Below are 22,693 nucleotides of genomic sequence, written 5' to 3'. Positions count from 1 at the left end.
CAACTAGGGGCAGAGCTCTTGTAGACCTGCTGCTCACAAACCGGGAAGAATTAGTAGGGGAAGCAAAAGTGGATGGGAACCTGGGAGGCAGTGACCATGAGATGGTCGAGTTCAGGATCCTGACACAAGGAAGAAAGGAGAGCAGCAGAATACGGACCCTGGACTTCAGAAAAAGCAGACTTTGACTCCCTCAGGGAACTGATGGGCAGGATCCCCTGGGAGAATAACATGAGGGGGAAAGGAGTCCAGGAGAGCTGGCTGTATCTTGAAGAATCCTTATTGAGGTTGCAGGAAAAAACCATGCCAATGTGTAGAAAGAACAGTAGATATGGCAGGCGACCAGCTTGGCTTAACAGTGAAATCCTTGCTGACCTTAAACGCAAAAAAGAAGCTTACAAAAAGTGGAAGATTGGACAAAAGACCAGGGAGGAGTATAAAAATATTGCTCAGGCATGCAGGAGTAAAATCAGGAAGGCCAAATCACACTTGGAGTTGCAGCTAGCAAGAGATGTTAAGAGTAACAAGAAGGGTTTCTTCAGGTATGTTAGCAACAAGAAGAAAGTCAAGGAAAGTGTGGGCCCCTTATTGAATGAGAGGGGCAACCTAGTAACAGAGGATGTGGAAAAAGCTAATGTACTCAATGATTTTTTTTCCTCTGTCTTCACGAACAAGGTCAGCTCCCAGACTGCTGCACTGGGCAGCACAGTATGGGGAGAAGGTGACCAGACCTCTGTGGAGAAAGAAGTGGTTCGGGACTATTTAGAAAAACTGGACGAGCACAAGTCCATGGGGCCAGATGCGTTGCATCCGAGGGTGCTAAAGGAGTTGGCGGATGTGATTGGAGAGCCATTGGCCATTATCTTTGAAAACTCATGGCGATCGGGGGAGGTCCCGGATGACTGGAAAAAGGCTAATGTAGTGCCCATCTTTAAAAAAGGGAAGGAGGAGGATCCGGGGAACTACAGGCCAGTCAGCCTCACCTCAGTCCCTGGAAAAATCATGGAGCAGGTCCTCAAGGAATCAATTCTGAAGCACTTAGAGGAGAGGAAAGTGATCAGGAACAGTCAGCATGGATTCACCAAGGGCAAGTCATGCCTGACTAACCTAATTGCCTTCTATGAGGAGATAACTGGGTCTGTGGATGAGGGGAAAGCAGTGGATGTGTTATTCCTTGACTTTAGCAAAGCTTTTGATACGGTCTCCCACGGTATTGTTGCCAGCAAGTTAAAGTAGTATGGGCTGGATGAATGGACTGTAAGGTGGATAGAAAGCTGGCTAGATCGTCGGGCTCAACGGGTAGTGATTAATGGCTCCATGTCTAGTTGGCAGCCGGTTTCAAGTGGAGTGCCCCAGAGGTCGGTCCTGGGGTCGGTTTTGTTCAATATCTTCATTAATGATCTGGAGGATGGCGTGGACTGCACTCTCAGCAAGTTTGCAGATGACACTAAACTGGGAGGAGTGGTAGATATGCTGGAGGGTAGGGACAGGATACAGAGGGACCTAGACAAATTAGAGGATTGGGACAAAAGAAACCTGATGAGGTTCAACAAGGACAAGTGCAGAGTCCTGCACTTAGGACGGAAGAATCCCATTCACTGTTACAGACTAGGGACCGAATGGCTAGGAAGCAGTTCTGCAGAAAAGGACCTAGGGGTTACAGTGGACGAGAAGCTGGATATGAGTCAACAGTGTGCCCTTGTTGCCAAGAAGGCTAACGGCATTCTGGGCTGTATAAGTAGGGGCATTGCCAGCAGATCGAGGGACGTGATCGTTCCCCTCTATTCCACATTGGTGAGGCCTCATCTGGAGTACTGTGTCCAGTTTTGGGCCCCACACTACAAGAAGGATGTGGAAAAATTGGAAAGAGTCCAGCGGAGGGCAACAAAAATGATTAGGGGGCTGGAGCACATGACTTATGAGGAGAGGCTGAGGAAACTGGGATTGTTTAGTCTGCAGAAGAGAAAAATGAGGGGGGATTTGATAGCTGCTTTCAACTATCTGAAAGGGGGTTCCAAAGAGGATGGATCTAGACTGTTCTCAGTGGTACCTGATGACAGAACAAGGAGTAATGGTCTCAAGTTGCAGTTGGGGAGGTTTAGGTTGGATATTAGGAAAAACTTTTTCACTAGGAGGGTGGTGAAGCACTGGAATGGGTTACCTAGGGAGGTGGTGGAATCTCCTTCCTTAGAGGTTTTTAAGGTCAGGCTTGACAAAGCCCTGGCTGGGATGATTTAGTTGGGAATTGGTCCTGCTTTGAGCAGGGGTTTGGACTAGATGACCTCCTGAGGTCCCTTCCAACCCTGATATTCTATGATTCTATGATTAACAGCTGGGCTGGATGGAAGAATTAATTGTTCAAAGATTGTGCAAACGGTTGCCCTTGGACGATCACGTTAGAACAATGATCATCAATGTGCTAATAGTAATGAAACCCACCTAGTTCTTGTGAAATGTATCCAGTGAGAGAGACCAGCCGGTCTCTGAAGTGATGCTGGGTCAAGTGGTACATGGTCATTTTGTGGATGGGAGGAAGTGGAATTGGTGACTCAGCAGGTTGCTCTCTAACCTCAGATTTAGGCTTGTAGGAGGAGCACTACAAATAGCAGGCCACATCCTCAGTTGGTGTGCATCCCCAGCAGAGGATCTAGCCCAATAGACTTTGAACCAGTGCCTCAATAGAGCATTAGGTACTGTGCTGCCAAATTTGTAAATGGGATATAAAACAGGTATGGTCATTAAAATCCATGGCACTATTCCCAACAATAGGGATGTTAGTCCTGGAGTTCTGGACAAATTCCCAATTGGGTAGCTTATTTGTCTTACCTAAATTCTCCCACTGGTTTCAAATTCAATATAATGTTATTCTTCCTCACTTTCTCCTGAGCTCTTGTTAAAACACTCACCTTTAAAGACTTGCTGCCAACTTTCCCTGAGGTGGCTGCATTTCAGCACTAGAAGATGTTGCTCCTGTATAGAACACACACCCGGTCTGCAAAGTGCTTTGGGGTCCATCAGTGTTTGGGGTATTACACAAAAACTTAACCCTTTACATTGACTTGAATTTAGGCTCCCCCCCCTTCCCCTCACATCGCTTTTCCTGCCAAAGAATGGGCACGTATTTGGCAGAGGTGAAACTCTGTCATGTTTTAACATCTCGAACAATAAACCCAATCTCAAATGCCTCTAACGGGCTGATTCTTGCAGTGGCACTGATTGCTGAGCCCTTCTATCCATAAAAAGAGGACGAGAGAGTGAAAGAGGAAGCAGAGTGGAATAAAAAGGAACGACACCTGGAGAGTGAGTGGGGTGGAGGGAGAATATTGGGAGAAAATAAAACTTGCACTGATGTCTTTGTTAGGCTAAACAAAATGATCAGTAAAGGGAAGAGGATCATAGTTGCGTTTCCCCTTCACTAGGATTGCTTTGGGGATGTTCTGTATTTAATAGAACAGAGCTGTAAGGAAGGCTCCCTTCTTCTAATTACCACCCCTATTCCTTTGTTCCCGCCAACAAAGAAGCAGAATCACTGCAAAACTTATCCCTGTTGAAACCCAGGCCTAAATGATCGACCGCACAAAGCAGAAAAAAAAAATCAATTGGGATAAGCCAAGTGCTGGCAAAAAAAAGCCAACGTGTAGTTCCATCAGAAGCACTCTGAAGGGCACATACTGTTTTTATCTCCTAGAGGGCAGGATGTATTAGTCCTCTGTGGGGATGATTAGGTCGAGCAATTGCTTCCCTCCACCGCAGTTGCTGATGTGCACCCAAGCTCTTAAATTAATGATGGAACAAACAGCTTAACTAGCTAAATCCAAAGCTCAAGACCAGTGCGCCTGCGACACACTGTTTACAGCAGCCAGTGGCCTTCTGCCAAACATATCTTTTATCTCCTCACTTCCACTGCTATTAGTTATTATCTAACAATGTAATTACATTAGCTAACTCTCTAAAGCATCTTGGGACACGTTTTGCATGGAAGACTACACCAAATAAAACTAATTCAAATGCTAGCCTTCCTCTCGTGATTGGACATTAAATTGCTACTGTAACGCTTAGCCAAACGGAGGCTCAGAACTCTGAAGTTATAGGTGAACAACTGCATCTGCATAATTTGTATGGGCAGCTTGCCCAACTGTATGTGCAAATACCTAGTTAGATGTTAGACTGGCCGTTTCTATATGCAATTATGTTGATTGTCTGTGCAGCTGCATTATCTCCAGGCGGAAATTATGTATGAGCACAGTTTTAAAAGTAACATTAGTTGTTGGGTTTCAGAAAGGTAATTTCAGTCACTCACAAATGCAGGATTTAGGGAGTCAAATTCTAAATATGCTGGTCACGATTCACCGCTATATTATCTATTTTTCTTTTTTGCTCGTGTTACTTCGTTGTCTCAGTGAAACACTGGGGTAACGCAGTGGTGACAAGCCCATTATTGTGTAGTCACAAGATTTGTTTGATTCTGACTACCCACCTCTACGGCTGTCTCCCCCGAAGCGTATACCCTCTTCCTCAACCCAGTTTGGATATGTCTACACTTCAAGGTGGGGGTGGAATTCCCAGCAAGGGAACAAATATCCGCACTAGTTCTGATCGAGCTAGTGCCCTAATAAGAAAGTGGAACCTTAGCAGCATGACCAACAGGGGGGGCTAGCTGCCCAAGGGCAGGATTAATGTCTCAGATGGGGACATCCTTGGGGTGGTTAGCCCCTCCTACTGCTGTCGGTACACTATTCTTAGCATGCTGGCTTGATCACTTCTATTTGTGAATGGCTTACTTCTGGATGGACTGTACTAGGAGTCAAAAGTCCTGGTTCTATCCCTGGTCGTTCCACTGACCTGCTCTGTGACCGTGTGCAATTCATTTGAATTATGCCTCATTCTCTCCTTCTGTCAAGAAGGTGATAATGAAACGTACTTTTCTTGGTACACTGCTTTGACATCTATGGATGAAAAGTGCTGTTGAAGTGATGAGCATTATTTAGAGAAGCTTTGTGGGCAAAATGGTTAAAAGGAGGCCCTTTTTAAAATAAAATGTGCATCTGTGTGTACATCTCTCTCTCTCTCTCACACACACACACACACACACACACACACACACACACGTTCACAGTAATCAAATATGTATTTGAAGGCTTATATGCATATGTTCATTTGTGCATGGAAAAAGAGAGCAAAGGAGCACACCAAATATTTGCACATATAAGTGTCAGTGCACTGAAGCTGCACAAAGTGGTTTGTGCGCACAAAATGAAGACAGTAAAAATGAAAAGTGAAAATTTGGTTCTACATACCTCAAACTCCAGAACAAGGCAAATTTGTACAGACCAGTTATAAATGCCTACAAACAGCAGTTTGTGACAGATGTTGACTGACACACAAAAGATAGCTATACTAATGGGGCTAGTATTAATGAGACTGCTAGAGTAACTGGAGGCAAAAGCAGCAACTAAACTCTCAAGACTGAGAGAATGGGTAGATAAGACAATCTGTAAGGAGTTGCACCAAGTTTGTATTAGTCATTTGTGTGTGGAATGGATGCCAATGTCTGGCCAACAGGAGAAGTGGACACTCCCTTACCGCACCCCTATTATTCAGACATCACCTGATCTTCCTTGATGACTATAAAGCAATACAGTGAGTGAACTATGCCTTTGTTCCAGGGAAACACAAGGAGCACTGGACTATCTGCCTCCTAGCACAATTAGCATACTTTCCAGATAAAAATGCTTTTGAAGAGGCACTGATCTAACTTAAAAGTTTACCTTAAACAAACATCTGCAGTGATTTAGCCAGATGCACAGAAGTTGGATCCTTGGGTAGTGGGTGAGGGAGGGGGTTTATAACAGCTTACAATTCAAGTCCATTTGGAGCACTGCTAACCATTTTCTCATTGTTTTATGGTAATTTCTGCACTATTAAATATTTATCCTTAAAACAATTCAAGAATGCACTCACAAGGCGGTCTGCTCCATACCACGTTTCCTTCATTGTGTGCTGACTCCTGAAGTCTATAACAAGCCTTTACTTAGGTAAAACTCTCGTCACCTTCAGTGCTCACATAATGACTTCAGGGCACCAGATGATTTATTTATACATCAAAGAGATCAAGCAATTCCATTTTTCCAGTTTGTACTTCTCCAGCAGCTCCTATCGGAGGATCTCAAAATGCTTTATAACCATTACGCTGGATCTCACAACCCCATTGCTGAGGTAGAGGATCATTATCCCCATTTTTCAGATGAGCAAACAGACAGTGAACTCACATAAGACGTTTACACCAATGATGGGACTGGAACCCAGGTCTCCTAACACATAATCCTGATTTTTAGCTACAAGACCAATCAAACTACCACACAGAATCATAGCATATGGATGAACAGCTCAGAACTCCAGCACCACTTTTTCTAAACCGGGGAATTAACAACAAATAATGGAAAAAGACCTATCTTGGAGGTTTGAACAACCTTATGAAAGCAATTACAGACTAAAGATAAAAAAATATTGCAATGAACTGGACTTCATAATCCATCAACTCACTGTGTTTGATTAAAAATTAATCTGGTACATTTGATATATATTTGTGCAGGGCTGCTTATATTCTAAATCCTTTTAAATCATAGATTTGGTTTTCTAAGTATAACTGCTGACTTTTTTCTGCACATTGCGTAGTAACTGAATTAGCCTTTACACATGAAACTATGTAGTACCACATCTATTCAGTGTGTTTTATAGATTTGTTCTCAATTAGGATGGTTTTTTTTTTTTTTTTTTTTTTTAAAAACACTGGCTCAAATTCCTGCAGGCCACAAAAGACGTTATATAACCAAGATTTAACTCCTTGGTATCAAGTACAGTGTGTAGCATCAAAATTGCCATTCACACCTCTTTACACAGAGATTATTTTTAGTTAAGAACACATCAAGAGATGAGGTCATCCTTAAAGGAACTAAGTTGTCTGAATATACAGTAACTGGCATAAAGTCAATTATTCATGATGCTTAAATGCACTCACTGTACGTTAATGCCAACCAGCATTAGACTTAACTGAAAAGTTGGTAGCATATATAATTCCAAGGTAGTAGATTTACAACAGTATTTGTAATGTTCTGTGCACACCTATGGTGCTGTAGAAATAATAAACATATTAAATTGCAGGTACAAAATTTCAACTCTTGCCGAAAGACAAAAACTCAAGAACTGTCCAAAGCTACTCTGTTGGGACTTAGGGCAGGAGGGTGAAACATCTTTGAGGTAGATTAGCATCTGTAGTCTCAATATATTTTTTAGCATATCCCTGCTTCACAAGCATTGGCCTGCTAAACCCAGGGTTGTGAGTTCAATCCTTGAGGGGGCCATTTAGGGAACTGGGGTAAATATCTGTCTGGGGATTTGTCCTGTTTTAAGCAGGGGGTTGGACTAGATGACCTCCCGATGTCCCTTCCAACCCTGATATTCTATGATTCTAATATAGCTGAGTAAATATTTCTATTGCACATTGAAACCTATGGAAATAAAAGTGCCCAGTTTGTGTCACTACCAAAGATGTTAGAGTGCCACCTTCAGTCTGTTTACATGGAGGGGGGAAATCCCTTCTAGATCGGTCAGTGAAATTAGCAGAGACTTTGGAAGAGCGTGTGCCTGCTGCAGACATTGAGCAATCCCAGATTGTCACCCAGTTCCCAATACAAACAAAGAAAATAAAACAGCCTCTCCAACAGGATCAATTGAAACCTTGGAATCAGTGGCATGTTGTAAAGGCTTCCCCTGTGGCCACTCCTAAATTTGTTTCTGTGATGATGAAAACAAAGAAGTTTGGTGTTAAACAAAACATGCCTCCCCTCCCCCCCAGTCATTCCTACATACACCTCAACTATCTCTTACTGAAATATTTAAATAAGGCTGAGGCAGCAATACATTCAGAGAGTTCCACTTTTCTTTTTTTCAGGGGGGTAGGGAGGGCGGGAAGCAGCAGGGAAAGAGGACAAGGGAAGCTCTGTTCTTGCTTCTGGGCTATCAAAATGAACTTCACTACAACTGCCTTATTGCCACTACTGGTTGAGTTTAGTAAGTTTTGATTAAAAAAGCAAATCCTAGGCTTCTAAAATGGTCCAGCTATTCCCAAACTGTACCTACTACTGCTTCTTGGGGTATGCAGGTTCCATGCATGTCAGTGCAGTACGTGTAAAACAAATCGTTGCCACCATTTTGACAACCAGAGATTAAACGCTAGAATTTTGCCAAATGATTGGTGCAGCTTCTGAGCAACTGGTGCGATCAGCTTTAAGGACTTTTTAATAATGTTAACAATCCCTAAATAATATTAACAAACTCCTTTGTGACCAGAAAAATTAAAACCAACACGGTCTTAAAGTACTAGACATTGTAGTAAGCTAAATGAAGGGAACAATATAATCAAGGCAGCCTTCTGACAGCTGCAGTGACGTGCTCTGCTATCTCACTGTGCTAATCCTCTATCAGGTGATTGCTCACAAGATTTCTTTAAGCCCTCATTACAGAGGAAGAAATTCAGAAGTAGGACGTAGACTTCGGTGACCCTGAAGTAACATGTACCACCTCAGAGAGATCTCGGTGGGATTTATATTTAAAGGTATATTGTACCTTTATGGAAAAAGGACTGTAAAAATAAATGAGACCCCCAAGTCACACGGCACTGTCTATACACAAAAATAATTCATGATGGTGAAAACAAGTAAAGAACTATAACGAACTGTACTCTTAGAAATCAGCAGGAGCTCTTGCTAACCAGTTAGGAGCAGGGAGACAAATCAGTAATTAGAATTTAGAGGCAGAGGGCATAGTTCCAGGGGCTCTGAACCTGCAGTTTGGCAAAGACAAGGCATTTAATGTGCTCATCTAAAGGCTGTGCAAATGAGCAGACATTAATTTTGGTTTATTACTTTAATAACTAAACTTAGAAGACAAGAAGTCTTAGAGGTCAGTTCAGGATACTTTGCTATGAGACAGGTTTTACATGCATGTTAGTTACATTACAGACAGTTCTCCCAACCTGAGGTGAAAATGTTCTCTTTTAAACTATGGTACATTAGGTTTCAGAACAGAATGGTCTTCCCTTCAACCTAGGCAACTGGTCTAAACCTCAGAGATTAGGTAGACTTTACTATTTACATCTATCCACTTGGCACTCATGTGAATACTTTAGAGACTTAGAAACCACAGGTATGAAGATGCAGACTATTCTGTAACTACTGCGCTGCAGTTCACACACATCCAGAAACCCCCAAGCCTCACTGCCTGCACAATTTTAGTATTAACCATCAATTTACCATACATGGATTGAAACCTGCAATGAGGTGCAGTCAGTAGTCCATTCAGCAAAATCTTTCTTTGGAGTTAATCCTCTTACAAAAATCTCTACCTTTATCTTATGCTTCAGTTATATTCTCTGATTAAGGGGACATTTCTAGAAGGTAAAATACTGCATTACGGTAGTCTGTTTTGGTAGGACAAGTCTTCTGTTCCTCAAATTCTTACACAAATATGCAGACTACTTGTATTTACTAAACAAATATAGACCATATACATTAACCTGATTTGGGGAAAGTGCTTCAATCTCACCTTGATCATTTCTGCCACGTAACTTTCTGGTCCAGTATACTCTGTTGAATCTTTTACTTTTACTAACACGATAAAGCACAAGTAGTGCCACATATTGTGCTCTTCTTTAATATGCTCTTCAAACGTGACTGTCTTGTTATCAAACTTGTCTCTTTCCAAACCTAAAAGAGAGATCGCACATCCCTATTAGGTGTTTAGCAACTCTTGCATAATGTGAGTTCTGAGTAGAAAGAAACATACAGTTTGGGGCATTTATGCTGCATTAACAATTAAATATATTCTTGAATAAAACAGTGTCACTGGGATTAACTCCCTAGAAAGGGCATTATATGGGAAAACAATGCTCAGTAGGAATTGTACCACTTCTATTTATTACACATACTAGAAAAGTCATGGTGAAGCTAGCTAGCTATGATATGCAACAAACATCAACTCATTAAAATATCCTCTTTTTGAAATAAAGTTATGCAAAGCACAGCAACTAATTTGCAACAAACTTTTAAGTGATACTTATACATCACTATACACATTTATGTAACTTATGTATTGCCATGTAATTTAACCACTTTGGCCTCACAGTCTCAATAGTTTAACTTTTCACTTCAGTGCATTCAAAACCAGGTGCTTTACAGAAACCATCCAGCATCTTTGGAAACATGATCCATTTTAGTTTATCTAATGCTCCAACATAAAACTGTTGTCTAAAACACAGGTGAAACACGAAACAAGCCAGATGAAGTATACTTTAGAAGAGTGGTATATAAACAACATACTCCTATTCCCAATCTCTTTTCCTTATGCCAAGTTCCTCAAACTCTACAAGCAATACAAATTCTCCTCCCAATAGCAAAGACAACACAGAAGATGCTCTCAATCAGGATTCTCTACTTTAAGAAGAGATAATGATGAGCTTTCAGCAGATCCTGAAAGAGGAAGTAGGTGTAGTAGCTGAGAATGACAGCTAGTTGAAGAACGCTATGTAGGGTCTACCAGCACTGTAGGATTCCTGATTCCCAAAGCCTTATAACTTCGTGGGAAAGCTGCATGCAGCTATCTTTGGGTTAGGATAGATCAGCTGCTAGCTCTAAAGCAAATGCTTCAAATGCTTACCACAAATAAAGCAAGTTGTTTTTAAAATTTCTTCTTTCTTCTGCTTTTCACTCCTTAAATCAGCAAAAGTGTCAATAATAACACCAAAAATCAGATTAAGGACAATAATGATCACCATGAAGAAGAACAGGAGATCGTATATCACTCTAGCAGCAAAGAGTGGTTCCTGTAAGACAAATATTTTAAAAAGTTAACCTTGACACTTACCATGACAGTTCTCTCTTTCAGCTCACCACCAATATTGTATCAATCCACCATCTCACCTCTTGAGATTCCCTACTTCAGAACACAAATCTGTGAAGTCTTCCAATGATTAAATTTAATATTTTAAATTCTCTATTATCATAAAAAAAAATCCTAAATTACTAACACGAAAAACATCGTCAGTGATAGGATACGATCTCCCTGGGATCAGTTCTCCCCTACCCGTTATCTGCAAGTCTCTTTTCCCTCTTTGTTATCTACCCTATACTCATCCATGTCTTGTCATTTATTCCTTCTATTCCTGATCACCTCTTGACATTCCTTTGACAGGTTGTTTTTATTATACATACTAATAACCACATATATTCTCTTAATTAGCTAAAACAAGTAACAAAGTTTCGTTAGGCTCCCGAGTGCCTGTTTTACTACTGATGAAGAGTAAAATTTTCAAAAGCATCTAAGGGTATGTCTACACTGCGGTAAAAAAAAAAAAAAATGAAGGCACTGAATCTCAGAGCCCGGGTCCCCGATCGCAGCGGGGTCCTGGAGCCCAGGAGCTAGCCCAAGCCTGAATGACTGCACCACCATTTTATAGCTTCGCAGCTCCAGCCTGAGGCAGCTGACCTGGGACAGTCATGGCCGTGCCATAGGTCTTTTGTTGTAGCGTAGATGTACTCTATGGGTTTGTCTACAAGGGGCCACTCAGGGAAGTTAATCCGAATTAACTGAAAGCTCAAATTGAAAGTGGGTTAGTTAAACCGCATTAAAACCTGGTGTGGTTGCTCTGGTTCAGAACTGAAGTGGCCTTAATTCAGTTTACTTTAATTCACTTGGAATTTAATTAAACTAACCTGAACTCTGACACCACCGACTATAAAAAACTTAAAGAAAACCCCACACCACAGTTTACCCAGGAATTTAAGGATATTGTCAAATCTTTCCCCAAGCAACTCCAAGAAAAACTCTGCAACCTAATCCCTTACCCCCAGGGTCCTTCTACATGCTTCCCAAGATACACAAACAGGGGAACCCAGGCAGCCTGTTGTATCTGGCTACCACACTTTTACTGAAGGAATATTGGTACTCATGGAAATCATCCTCAAACCACTCAGCACACAAAGGACCAGCAGCTTCCTCCAGGACACAATCTACTTCTTCCACAAATTCTGCAACATTAACAACCTCCCTCAGAACACTGCCCTTGCCACCATAGATGTCACTTCCCTATGCACCAATATCCCTCACAATGACAACATCACTGCCTGCCTCAAATATCTACAAGACATGGACACCACTCAGATATCCACCCCAACATATTGCCAAACTCATCCATTTCATCCTCACCAATAATAGTTTTACATTCAACAACAAACACTTTGTCCAAACCATAGGAACATTCATGGGTATTAGGCTGGTTTCTCAGTATGCCAACCTCTTCATGGGCCACATTGAGGAAGAATTTTTGGACAAATGCACCACAAAAATCAATGATATACCTGAGATACATTAATGATATTTTCATCCTCTGGACAGATGACAAACGCCTTCACAGATTTCCACCACAACTTCAACAACCATCACCCATCCATTAAACTCTTTTTAGAGCACTCCCACACCAGCATCAACTTCCTGGATACCAACAATCAGCTTCAACAATGGAATCCTACAGACAACTATATACAAGAAACCCACAGATCACCACATCTACCTTCACAAATCCAGTAACCACCCCAAACACACCAAGAAATCTGTTATCTATAGCCAAGAACTCAGATACAATGGAATTTGCTCCAAGGAGAAAGTCCAAGATATATACCTTAATACATTTCAAACCACCTTCACCAAACAAGGACACTCCACCACAGAACTAGATTGTATCATGGAATGGGCCACCCTGAGAAAACCTACTTCAATACAGAAATAAAAACCCCTCCTACTGCACAACCCTAGTTGTCACCTACCACCCCACACTGGAACTCATAAGGGTTATAATTAAACAACTACAACCCATGCTCAATGGGGACCACATCCTGAAAGAAGTCTTTCACAAACACCTCTTCTAGCCTTCAAACAGATGCCTATCTCACATTTTAAGAACATAAGAATGGCCATATTGGGTCAGACCAAAGGTTCACCTAGCCCACTATCCTGTCTTCTGACAGTGACCAATGCCAGGTGCTTCAGAGGGAATGAACAGAACAGGTAATCATCAAGTGATCTATCCCGTCGCCCATTCTCGGCTTCTGGCAAACAGAGGCTAGGCACACCATTCCTGCCCATCCTGACCTATCCTCCATGAACTTATCTAGTTCTTTTTTGAACCCTGTTATAGTCTTGGACTTCACAACATCCTCTGGCAGAGTGTTCCACAGGTTGACTGTGTTATCTGAAGAAATACTTCCTTTTGTTTGTTTCAGACCTGCTGCCTATTAATTTTATTTGGTGGCCCTTAGTTCTTGTGTTATGAGGAGTTAATAACACTTCCTTTTTTAATTTTCTCCACATCAGTCATGATTTTATAGACCTCTATCATATCCCCCCTCAGTCGTCTCTTTTCCAAGCTGAAAAGTTCCAGTCTTATTAATCTCTGCTCATATGGAAGCTGTTCCATACCCCTAATCATTTTTGTTGCCCTTTTCTGTACCTATTCCAATTCCAATATATCTTTTTTGAGATGGGGAGACCATATCTGCATGCAGTACTTATGATGTGGGCATATCATGGATTTAGAGAGAGGCAGTATGATATTTTCTGTCTTATTATCTGTCCCTTTCCTAATGATTCTCAACATTCTGTTAGCCTTTTTGGCTGCCGCTGCACATTGAGTGGATGTTTTCAGAGAACTATCCACAATGACTCCAAGATCTCTTAAGTGATAACAGCTAATTTAGACTCCATCATTTTATATTATATATATATTTCTTGCCCACTCACGCAGTTTTGTGAGACCCTTTTGTAACTCTTCACACTTTGGACTTCACTATCGTGAATAGTTTTGTATCATCTGAAAATTTTGCCACCTCACTGTTTACCCCTTTTCAAAAGGATCTAAATCACTTAGGAGCTTAACTTCTATTTAGGATTTACAAGGTTTTGGAAATTTTACCTGAAATCAGGCTGAATACTAGGGGATCGTTAGAAAATATGATGTAAATAAATAGTTCTGTTCTCTGACATCTGATACAGACAAAGCAGGGACTGCTGCACTGGGGAGAGGGAGTGAAATGGGGTCCAGTTGGTGGCCACCCCTCTCCCAACACCCCCATGGGTCCAGAAAAGTACAGGAAGGCCTCTAACCCCTACCACTCTGGGGTCACTCTCTCCCCCCTATCATTTGGCCTGGAGTTTAAAACTGTAAGGAGGAACCAGCCAGAAACTCCAGCCATTAGGAACTGCTGCAAAGCAGCCAAAGCAGGGACCTTTGGCAATCCAGAGCCCTTTCTGCAGTTCTGATTGGACTTTCTGTGCCCTGTGCTGATTGGCTGTTTTTGTAAGGGCAGGAGAGAGAACATTAGCCTTGGAGCTCCCCTGCTTCTCTTACCTTCTTTTCTCTCTTGCTCTGTCCCATAGAATCATAGAAGATTAGGATTGGAAGAGACGTCAGGAGGTCATCTAGTCCAACCCCCAACTAAATCATCCCATAGAATCACAGAAGAGGATTCTCCTCCCTCTTCTTTCAATTTAGCTAATCGCCTCCCCCAAACAACCATGGAACATACATAACATTTCACTCTGGTTGTGGGTTCTACATTTTCCTCCTGAATCTGTCTTGTCTATTTAGACTGTAAGCTCTTCAGGGCAGGAACTTTCTGCTACTCTGTGTTTGTACTGCCCCTAGCACAATGGGGCTCCATTTTTGGTTGGTCTTTAGGCACTACCCTAAAATATGATTAATAATCATCATCATCATAATGCAGGTCAAATAGTTGGAAGCTCATTTCAGATGTGCCATTGCTTGACTTACTGGTTATTGCAGAGATTTAACCATATTAAATGGAAAGGAACTATGGTCCCTTCTATTTAGTAACATATGCATAATATGTTTAATACACTGTACACAACATTCTCTTCAATAAAACTAGATCTCCCTTTTCCTCCCCCATGCAGTGTTAATTTTACCTCTTTGGATGGTTTCCTGAGCACATCTCCTACTCCACCCCCACTCCTGAGCCCATGACTCAATACAGTAACAATGCACATCAGCAGTGTCTCGCACGTATGCTCTTTATCCTCTTCCTCAATTTCTTCTTTAGATATCAGCTCTATTAACATAGGAAGCAAAGACAGGTTTAAAAGGCAAGAAGATGTGTTTTAAATAATTCTCTTCATTTTTTGAATTGTCTCTTGCTGGGAGTTTTCTTCTCTCCCTTTAAAAACAAACAATCATATGACTCTAACCATGTGTATCTAATAAACCATGTAGATCACCACAGCAGCACTTGTTAGCTAGGAACAGAACAGCAGCTGTTCAGCTGGTCTCCATTGTTGGCTCAGTTGTGTCTCTCCTCTTCCCACCACCAAAAATTCTGTTTCTAGTTTCGTGCTGAGTTGGCTAAATTCTCTTTGCCGTTCTGTTACCATGCCCAACTTTAGCTTACCAGATACCTGTTTATATAGAATCAGGGCTTTTTGACAGCTCTGAGGGCAAAGTTTTTGTTCATACGCTATCTCCTGGTATTTGACAGAGGAATGATTGGACAGGCCTTGAGCTACGCTCTGAAAGGAAAACTTTGTCTCTTGCACTTCAAATGGCTAAGGTGCCATTACTAACTATGGAATCCGTATTTTATTTGAAAGGAACAAACGTCTTTTTCCACCAACTTTTACCAGTTTGGCTATAACTTCAGAGTTTGCTCTCTGCATTCCTAATTCATGCATTTTGATTCTGGAAGCTCCAGAACTAATTATGAGTATTCTGCAAAAATAGACTATTAAAAAACCCTCCACGTCTTTGCTATGATAATAAAAATGCATGTGCAGTTATTACAATATTAAATGTTAAAGATGGGTCTGAATCAAAATGTTGTGTCTAGACATCTCCAAACATTAGGGAGGTGATCAGAGATTTGTGCATCACATCCACCTCTGGCTGTAGACAAGCACTGATATTAACAGATATCAACCTGAACTCTGACATTATCAAGTTTCCTGTGTCTTTTTGCAAATAAAGTATGTGAAGACCACCAAAATCATCCCCTGCCTCCTACAGCCAGGAAAGAATAGAAGGAACTATTTTTGTATCTGTTCTGTTACTTAATTTATCATAGGGCACATTAGAGCAAACAGACATTTCCTCTTTAGAAGATGGGCTCTCGGCCATCATTGACCTTTGAAACATAAATACTTTATTTGAATGAAAAATTCCACCATTGTCTGCATCTCACAGCCAATACCATTAATCTCAGCAAGGAAGTAAATTTAACATGTAGAAAATAAGACAAAATATTTCACGATTCAATTTAAGGCTGATCATTGTACCATACGTGATTGGACAAACATACAGCTATATTTCATGCCCAACATATTTATTTTTTCTTTTTAAAAAACCCCCCCACCATTTTATGTATTTATTCTGTTTATTATTTCTTAATAGTCCAAAACAATATTAAAAATGTATTCCTTCACTAAATAGTTAGAATACGGTCATCACCAATGCATTTATATTTGACTGCATCTTTCCACACTAACATTTGAAGATGCTCGTAAATTCAGAGACCAACTTCTGAGGTCAGAATTGTTGATCTGTTGTTGCAAGCTTCAGGATTTTACAAAGAGGACGAGCTGCATCACTTTTTCCCTCTCAAACTCATAAGGCAAGGCAGTTCAAAACACAACATGTTTCAATTCAGTTCAGTACTAAGCAATCCCATTGCAATGAAGTAAGTATTTCTAGTTTACACGCAGTATTTCACGTACCAAAAGATATTTACGCTAATGGGAAGGTGGGATAAATTAATCCTCCCTCAAATCAGATGCGCCCCTGATATCTTTATTCTGCCTGGTTTAATTACACAAGTTTTTTAAATTTAAGATACTTGGCAAGAACAGAGTGAAAATTAAAGCTGTGGTGTAAGAGTTCAGTACTGAAAGACACCTACCTTCTGAAGGAATGACTGAAGAACAGTTTTCCCCATTGCCTGCTCTACATACATCTGAATACAGGAACTCCCCAGTCATGGTATCACCAGCTTCTGTATGGTCTACAAAAATGCAAGTTGTGGCATCAAAAATTAACATTGCTTCACTTTTTACATAACTGATCCACAGGTGTTAACACACACTGTAATATGAACTGAGTCTGCACTAAGTAACATGCGTATATTCCTGGGAAAGATTTTTCCACTGGGATTTGAAGGTTAGAGTCCAATTAAACGCTTGCATCTTGTTATTTAACAATGTTTAAATGAAGGACAAAATAAAATGCTTTCTATTTCTGTGCACTAGGACCAAATGCCATACAATTATTGTACACAGTACTCCGCCCCAAAGTTCATGAAGTAGTTGAAATTGTTATGATACACTATGTTCAGCAGACATGGTTTCAAGGTGTTTCAAAAAGTTGCATTCATCATGCAGTGCAAGTTTATCAGGTGTTACAGATAATGAGATGTCCCTGGCATTGAGATCAACTGTGTGGAAAAGTTGAAGCAAAGTGTCATTTAGTTCTTGACCTCTAATCTGATAAATGGTAAAAAATAATGTCTGGTAGCAAGAAGATCAAGCAATGCTTTTCTGAACAGTTTAAGCTTTGGAGGAAAAAAATGAAGTGCCTTGTTAATAAGGTTATTTGCTGTTCTATCTGTACACCTCAATCACTAAGCTGCCTGTTTAATGGAAAACAACATTTTACTTGCAATGACCAAATCTTAATTCAGAAAAAAAAAAACTTGCTAAAGCAAGTTAAACCTAAAGCAAGTATTTGGTGGAGGTTAATATTCTGAATGCAAACTGAGAAAACGAATAGCGGAAAAGCATATAGCTTGAGCTCACAGGAGCACCTCCACACTCCCTTTCATTTGTATTTATTTTGTTATTGATGTTTCTATTTTGATTGTTGTAGAATTAAACCCACCATTAAAAGCAAAAATAAACTGTCCAAATCCCATAAGTTAACTTGCAGGCTCTCCCAGTATTTGAAACCAGCAACCTCACCAGTTAAAGTCTGGGAGAACGAGTGGGCTTTTGCCAAAACACATTTAGGTTCTGCCTAACCAAGGCAGGATGTAAACTTCACAGATGGAGGGATATGACAGTCGAGATAATCCAATTCAGCTAAATGTAGCTTTGGCCCTGCCTCTAGTATGCCTGCAATTAAGTCAGGGCAGAAGCTATGTTTAGCTGAATTGGATTATCTCGACTGTCATATCATGCACTGTAAGAAATCTCTAATGTATGCAAAAAGGAAAGTTTAAATGCTGTCTCCTTTTTTAGGGGAGACGGGTCTTGGCATTAATTTACACAACATTAGAAACGCCATTTGCATCAGCCAATTTCTCGTTTGGAAAGCATCTTTTACCGGAACTACATCTGTACTGAATCCTATCAGGTGTCGAGTACCCCCTGCAAGCTGTGCAGGGGCAAGCCCTTTATGCTTTTCAACCTTGCACAGTTAAAATGTCCAATACCAACCTGGCAATAACGTTTCATTAGGCAGCTTATCTACTTCCAGGATAAAGTCATCTTTGAAGAACAGGTACCCCACTATCGAGAACAGGTAAACCAAGATAAGAGCAAGAACAGCAGTCAGGATGATGGAACGTCCATTGCGAGTGACACTTTTAATGACATTCAGCAAGGTCTCTTCTCTGTACACCAAGTCAAAAAGCTGGAAAAAAGGGGCAGGTCAAGCCGTTTCACAAGTTTACTGCTAACAAAACTGATGGCATGTTACATTTTGGGGCAATGCAGAGTAAGATGTAAATAATCTAATTCCAATGTTTTAAAGTTTGCCCTTTTTTAAAGCAGATAGTTAATTTAGAATTCTGGAGCATCACCTACTAACTAAATGGAATGGCACAACCACCCGACTGATTTTACATTACCCATTCCCAATACACTTTTTTTTTTTTTTTTTTTTTAAGTAACCATCTAATTGATGATCTGTGCTTCACATTCTCTCTTTTCAGCACCAAACTGAAAAGTACAACCTACTTCAGAAGTTAAAGTTGGCAGGTCTCTTTAAACTTCAGTTAAAAAAATAAAGAAAGACGACATGCTTAAACTAAGGGTTTTTGGGAAAGGCTGGATTTATGGTGGTGGGTTAATCTTTCTGGGTTTTGTCTTAGTTTCCTTATGGACATAAATACTTCCTTCACTTCCCATTCTTCTAAATCTATCCTATCGCCGACATGACATGGAACAGTCAGTTACTGAATGATGGGACAAAATAAATGTTACAATATGAGATGGCAAAAAAAACCCTCACTCCAACTCCCGCCCTCCACCCGCTTACCCTATGCATATCCCTCTAAAGAACTCTGAAGAGAGGTCATATGAGGTCTGCAGAAAGCTACTGTCCCTTTCATACTTTTCCTTGTCATCAGATTGCAGATTTGTATGCTAGAAGAGTAAACTGTCATACACAGATGACACATTTGTGGCAGTAAAACCACGTTTCCCAATTTCTCCATAAAGGAATAAAGAAAACAACTGAAAACAGATACAGAATGATGTAGCAAGCAGCAACTAAGTAGGGGCTTGTTTAGAAATTGACACCTGCCTGCTATAGACATACTTGTTCATGACACACTTTGAATAGTATTGCGTCATGCATTGTAGGCTCCGCACCTAATGGGAAGGCTTAGGCAAGGGATCCTGGTCACTCCCCAGGGCTTGGAATCATGGTCAGAGATTAAAAAAAGGCTCCCAAATATACTAAGCACCCAAACTCACTGTAAGTCACTGGTACAGCTTCTGACACTGGGGAAGCATCACTCGCCTTGCAGAACAATCTGCCTCTCGTTCCCGCCAGGATTTCTCCTGAAGTAGCTACCATTTATGTGCTATCTGTGCCAGATTTTGTACAGAGTTTTCTGATCTGGGTAGTGCCCACTGGTGACTTAGCTGAGACTTGGATACTTCACCTGGTATCAATGTTACTTTGAGGATATTTTAAGCCAATTTATTATTTAACCTTAGAACCAGAGACAAATTATATAGTCTAGGCAAGCTAAGAAATTGCACATTTAGCCAAAGGAATCTGCTTTTATCCTTTCCCCAATACTTTAGTTATCTGGGAATGGGGCTTGAAACAGGGAAATACTTGTAAATTAGTCCTCTTTGCAATTGTACACATTCATAAATCCCACATTTTAATTACAATAAAGCAATGTGCCCTGCTTGTGTATTGTACTGGAGTAGAAGAAATTACAAGTCTTCCATTTATCTCTCAGGTAAGGAGAGCAGGAGTAGCACAGGGGCAGTGCGAGTCCCCCGAGTAAGCTCTCAAGCTAAAACTGCATGAGTTTGGTCTCCTGAAAAGGTCTAGCACTAAAAAGCAACCCCACCAAGGACAGCAGCCACACTGGAAGTGGAAAACCTAGGTTCTATTTTTGGGTAGGTTGTACAGTGACACATTTATGTCTTCTAGATACTACTGCGATGGTGGCTTTAGAAAAACACAGACAGCACTTCAAAAGAGAAGATGAATACCTACCAACAAACTATAGAAAAATTCATGTACGAAGAGCCCCATAGCACAAATAAGAAGGTATAGCAGATGATAAAGGAATTCCACGTCCAGGATCATTGCCTTGTATCCTCTAGTGAATGTTCCACAGTTACCCACAAAACTCATCAGGAAAATTATTTTATTACAAACCTAAGGAGATAATTACAGTAAAGGTTAGCTATAGTGTGCAACATATGCCTGACAATTGCAGACCCTAAGTCAGTAGGAATTCAGCAACATGTTTCTATCAACAACTGCAATAAGGACTTGTAGAATGATTGAGCAATTTACACATTCAGGTCAGCCTCTGCCCTCAGTTACGTCTATCTATGCAGCCCAATCTAAATTGACCCAAGAGCAAAAAAACTGGCCCTTATAAAATGTACACACAAAATCTTTTCAATTGTGACTGAATACGTCTACATATTTGAGATTGCAAAAACAAATCACCCAGTTGGAAGAGGTAAGACTTTTTAAAAAATAGTGTAAAACTAACTTCTCACTCAAAAATGCATCGGCCTAAAACAAATAACTCCTTGGAACAGAAGCACTTACATTTCTGAGACACTTGTTAGTGTAACTTGTTAGTAAGAAAATAATCCAGGTTCCCATCACCCAACTATTTTTAGATTGGGTATATAGTAATCAGGACACAGCAATGCCAATATCAATGGTTCCCCAACCACAAATGGAACTGTTCAGCATTACCACAACAAATAATAATAATAATACCATTGTCGACTGGCTAACATATTGGCATATATGTGGCACTGTGAACATATTTAGATAACAAGACATGTAATTCAATTGTCTGCTTTAAGGTACTTATGTAATATATACACAAAAAGACATCCAGGAGATACAACCTTCGCACAGCTCCTATTGGCTTAGTCAAAGAGAAGCTTCCTTTTGGCTCACTTGGTAGACCCCTTCTGCCTGCAGACCACAAATGTTTGAATTTGAGTCTTACTGAAGTTCTCTCTGGTGGCTGAACTTGCATGTTTGCTCTGCAGCAAACTGCTCAATGTCCTACTTTTGACTGGCAGGTAAGCTACAAGCATTTGGGACACTTATTGTTTGATAAATCTTACAAACTCCCATCTTCTGTAGCTTAGCGACTGAACAAGAGAAGGGTTTGAGCAAACAATTTAAAGTACTGTAGGGTCACAGAGATTTCTTAACATTTCTAGCTGAGCTGGGAGCTGTCACTAGAGTGTGACAAAGCAGAGACACACGTTGGAGCTCTTAAACTTCCAACAGAAGCACAGCACAGCGATTCTATTTTTAAAGAAGAGCCCCAATCCAATTAGGGAATTACTTTTTACACCAATTACTCCACAATGTTCTGGACTGAGTATTTAGAGTCTGGTATTTTCACGAGTGGATAAGAAATTCTTATGTAAAATGCAAGAGAATTTAAATGAAAACCCAAAAGATACTTACATTGAATGCACCCAGAAGAAATAAAGTAGGCTGCAAACCCACTGAAAATATTAGTCGTAATATCGTAGAAGCTATTAAAGCTCGGATACCATGGGGCTTAGGAAGAGCTATAACTATGGCCAAAGATATCAGCATAGCTGTCCAGAGTAAGCCCGACAAGTGGGGCTCTAGTGTACCTAGTATGGAAAAAATAAAAGAAGATTAAATATTCCTAACTACCAAATATAATAAGCCAAGATTAGCCAGATAAATGGCATTTTAATGTTATTACTGTGCAATATCACTAACCCACCTGTTCAGCCATTACAGATTGATGAGTGGTGAATCTGAGTAACAGCATCCCGGGTACATTTTAATTAAGTATATTACCTGAACACGTAAAGCACTGTGTGTCAAGCATCATCATTAAAGGAGTCTTCATTTTGTTGTGCGTTACTTAGACACATTATCATTGGAAAACAGAGAAGACCGATTTTCTAATGCACTCAGTAGCTTCCCTGAATGGGAGGGGAAGAGTGACAACAGAAATCGCTGGGCCTAACCTTCCTATTACTCCTATCCTACCCTTCTATTAATTTTTTTTTCCAACTAAAAGCTTTACCAGTTTTTGCCATCTCTGGTATTTCTCGTTCTCTTTGGAGCGTCCCATGCGCCTCGCTGGTTATG

At 40.6% G+C, this 22,693-nt stretch overlaps 1 protein-coding gene across 3 annotated transcripts in view; it reads right to left on the bottom strand.

Moving 5' to 3' along the window:
* Positions 1 to 22,693, bottom strand: part of ITPR1 (inositol 1,4,5-trisphosphate receptor type 1) — a 244,452-nt gene that overhangs the window by 20,101 nt on the left and 201,658 nt on the right. For 2 of the 3 annotated variants that reach the window (XM_024196743.2, XM_026650249.2), the window contains 7 exons: positions 22,028 to 22,203; positions 20,570 to 20,734; positions 18,544 to 18,739; positions 17,013 to 17,114; positions 15,034 to 15,176; positions 10,711 to 10,876; positions 9,601 to 9,761 (listed from right to left, as the gene is read on the bottom strand). In XM_024196743.2, the coding sequence (XP_024052511.1) occupies positions 9,601 to 9,761; positions 10,711 to 10,876; positions 15,034 to 15,176; positions 17,013 to 17,114; positions 18,544 to 18,739; positions 20,570 to 20,734; positions 22,028 to 22,203 (1,109 nt within the window). Of the gene's footprint in view, positions 1 to 9,600; positions 9,762 to 10,710; positions 10,877 to 15,033; positions 15,177 to 17,012; positions 17,115 to 18,543; positions 18,740 to 20,569; positions 20,735 to 22,027; positions 22,204 to 22,693 lie in introns of those variants that run through there. The other variant, XM_024196818.2, reaches the window with a different exon arrangement.

This window comes from Terrapene carolina, unplaced genomic scaffold (assembly GCF_002925995.2).
Source record: "Terrapene carolina triunguis isolate 2854851 unplaced genomic scaffold, T_m_triunguis-2.0 Scaffold89, whole genome shotgun sequence".
Classification (NCBI taxonomy): domain Eukaryota; kingdom Metazoa; phylum Chordata; order Testudines; family Emydidae; genus Terrapene; species Terrapene triunguis.
Note: the sequence above shows the minus strand (reverse complement) of the source record. Positions and strands in the feature narration are given on the sequence as shown.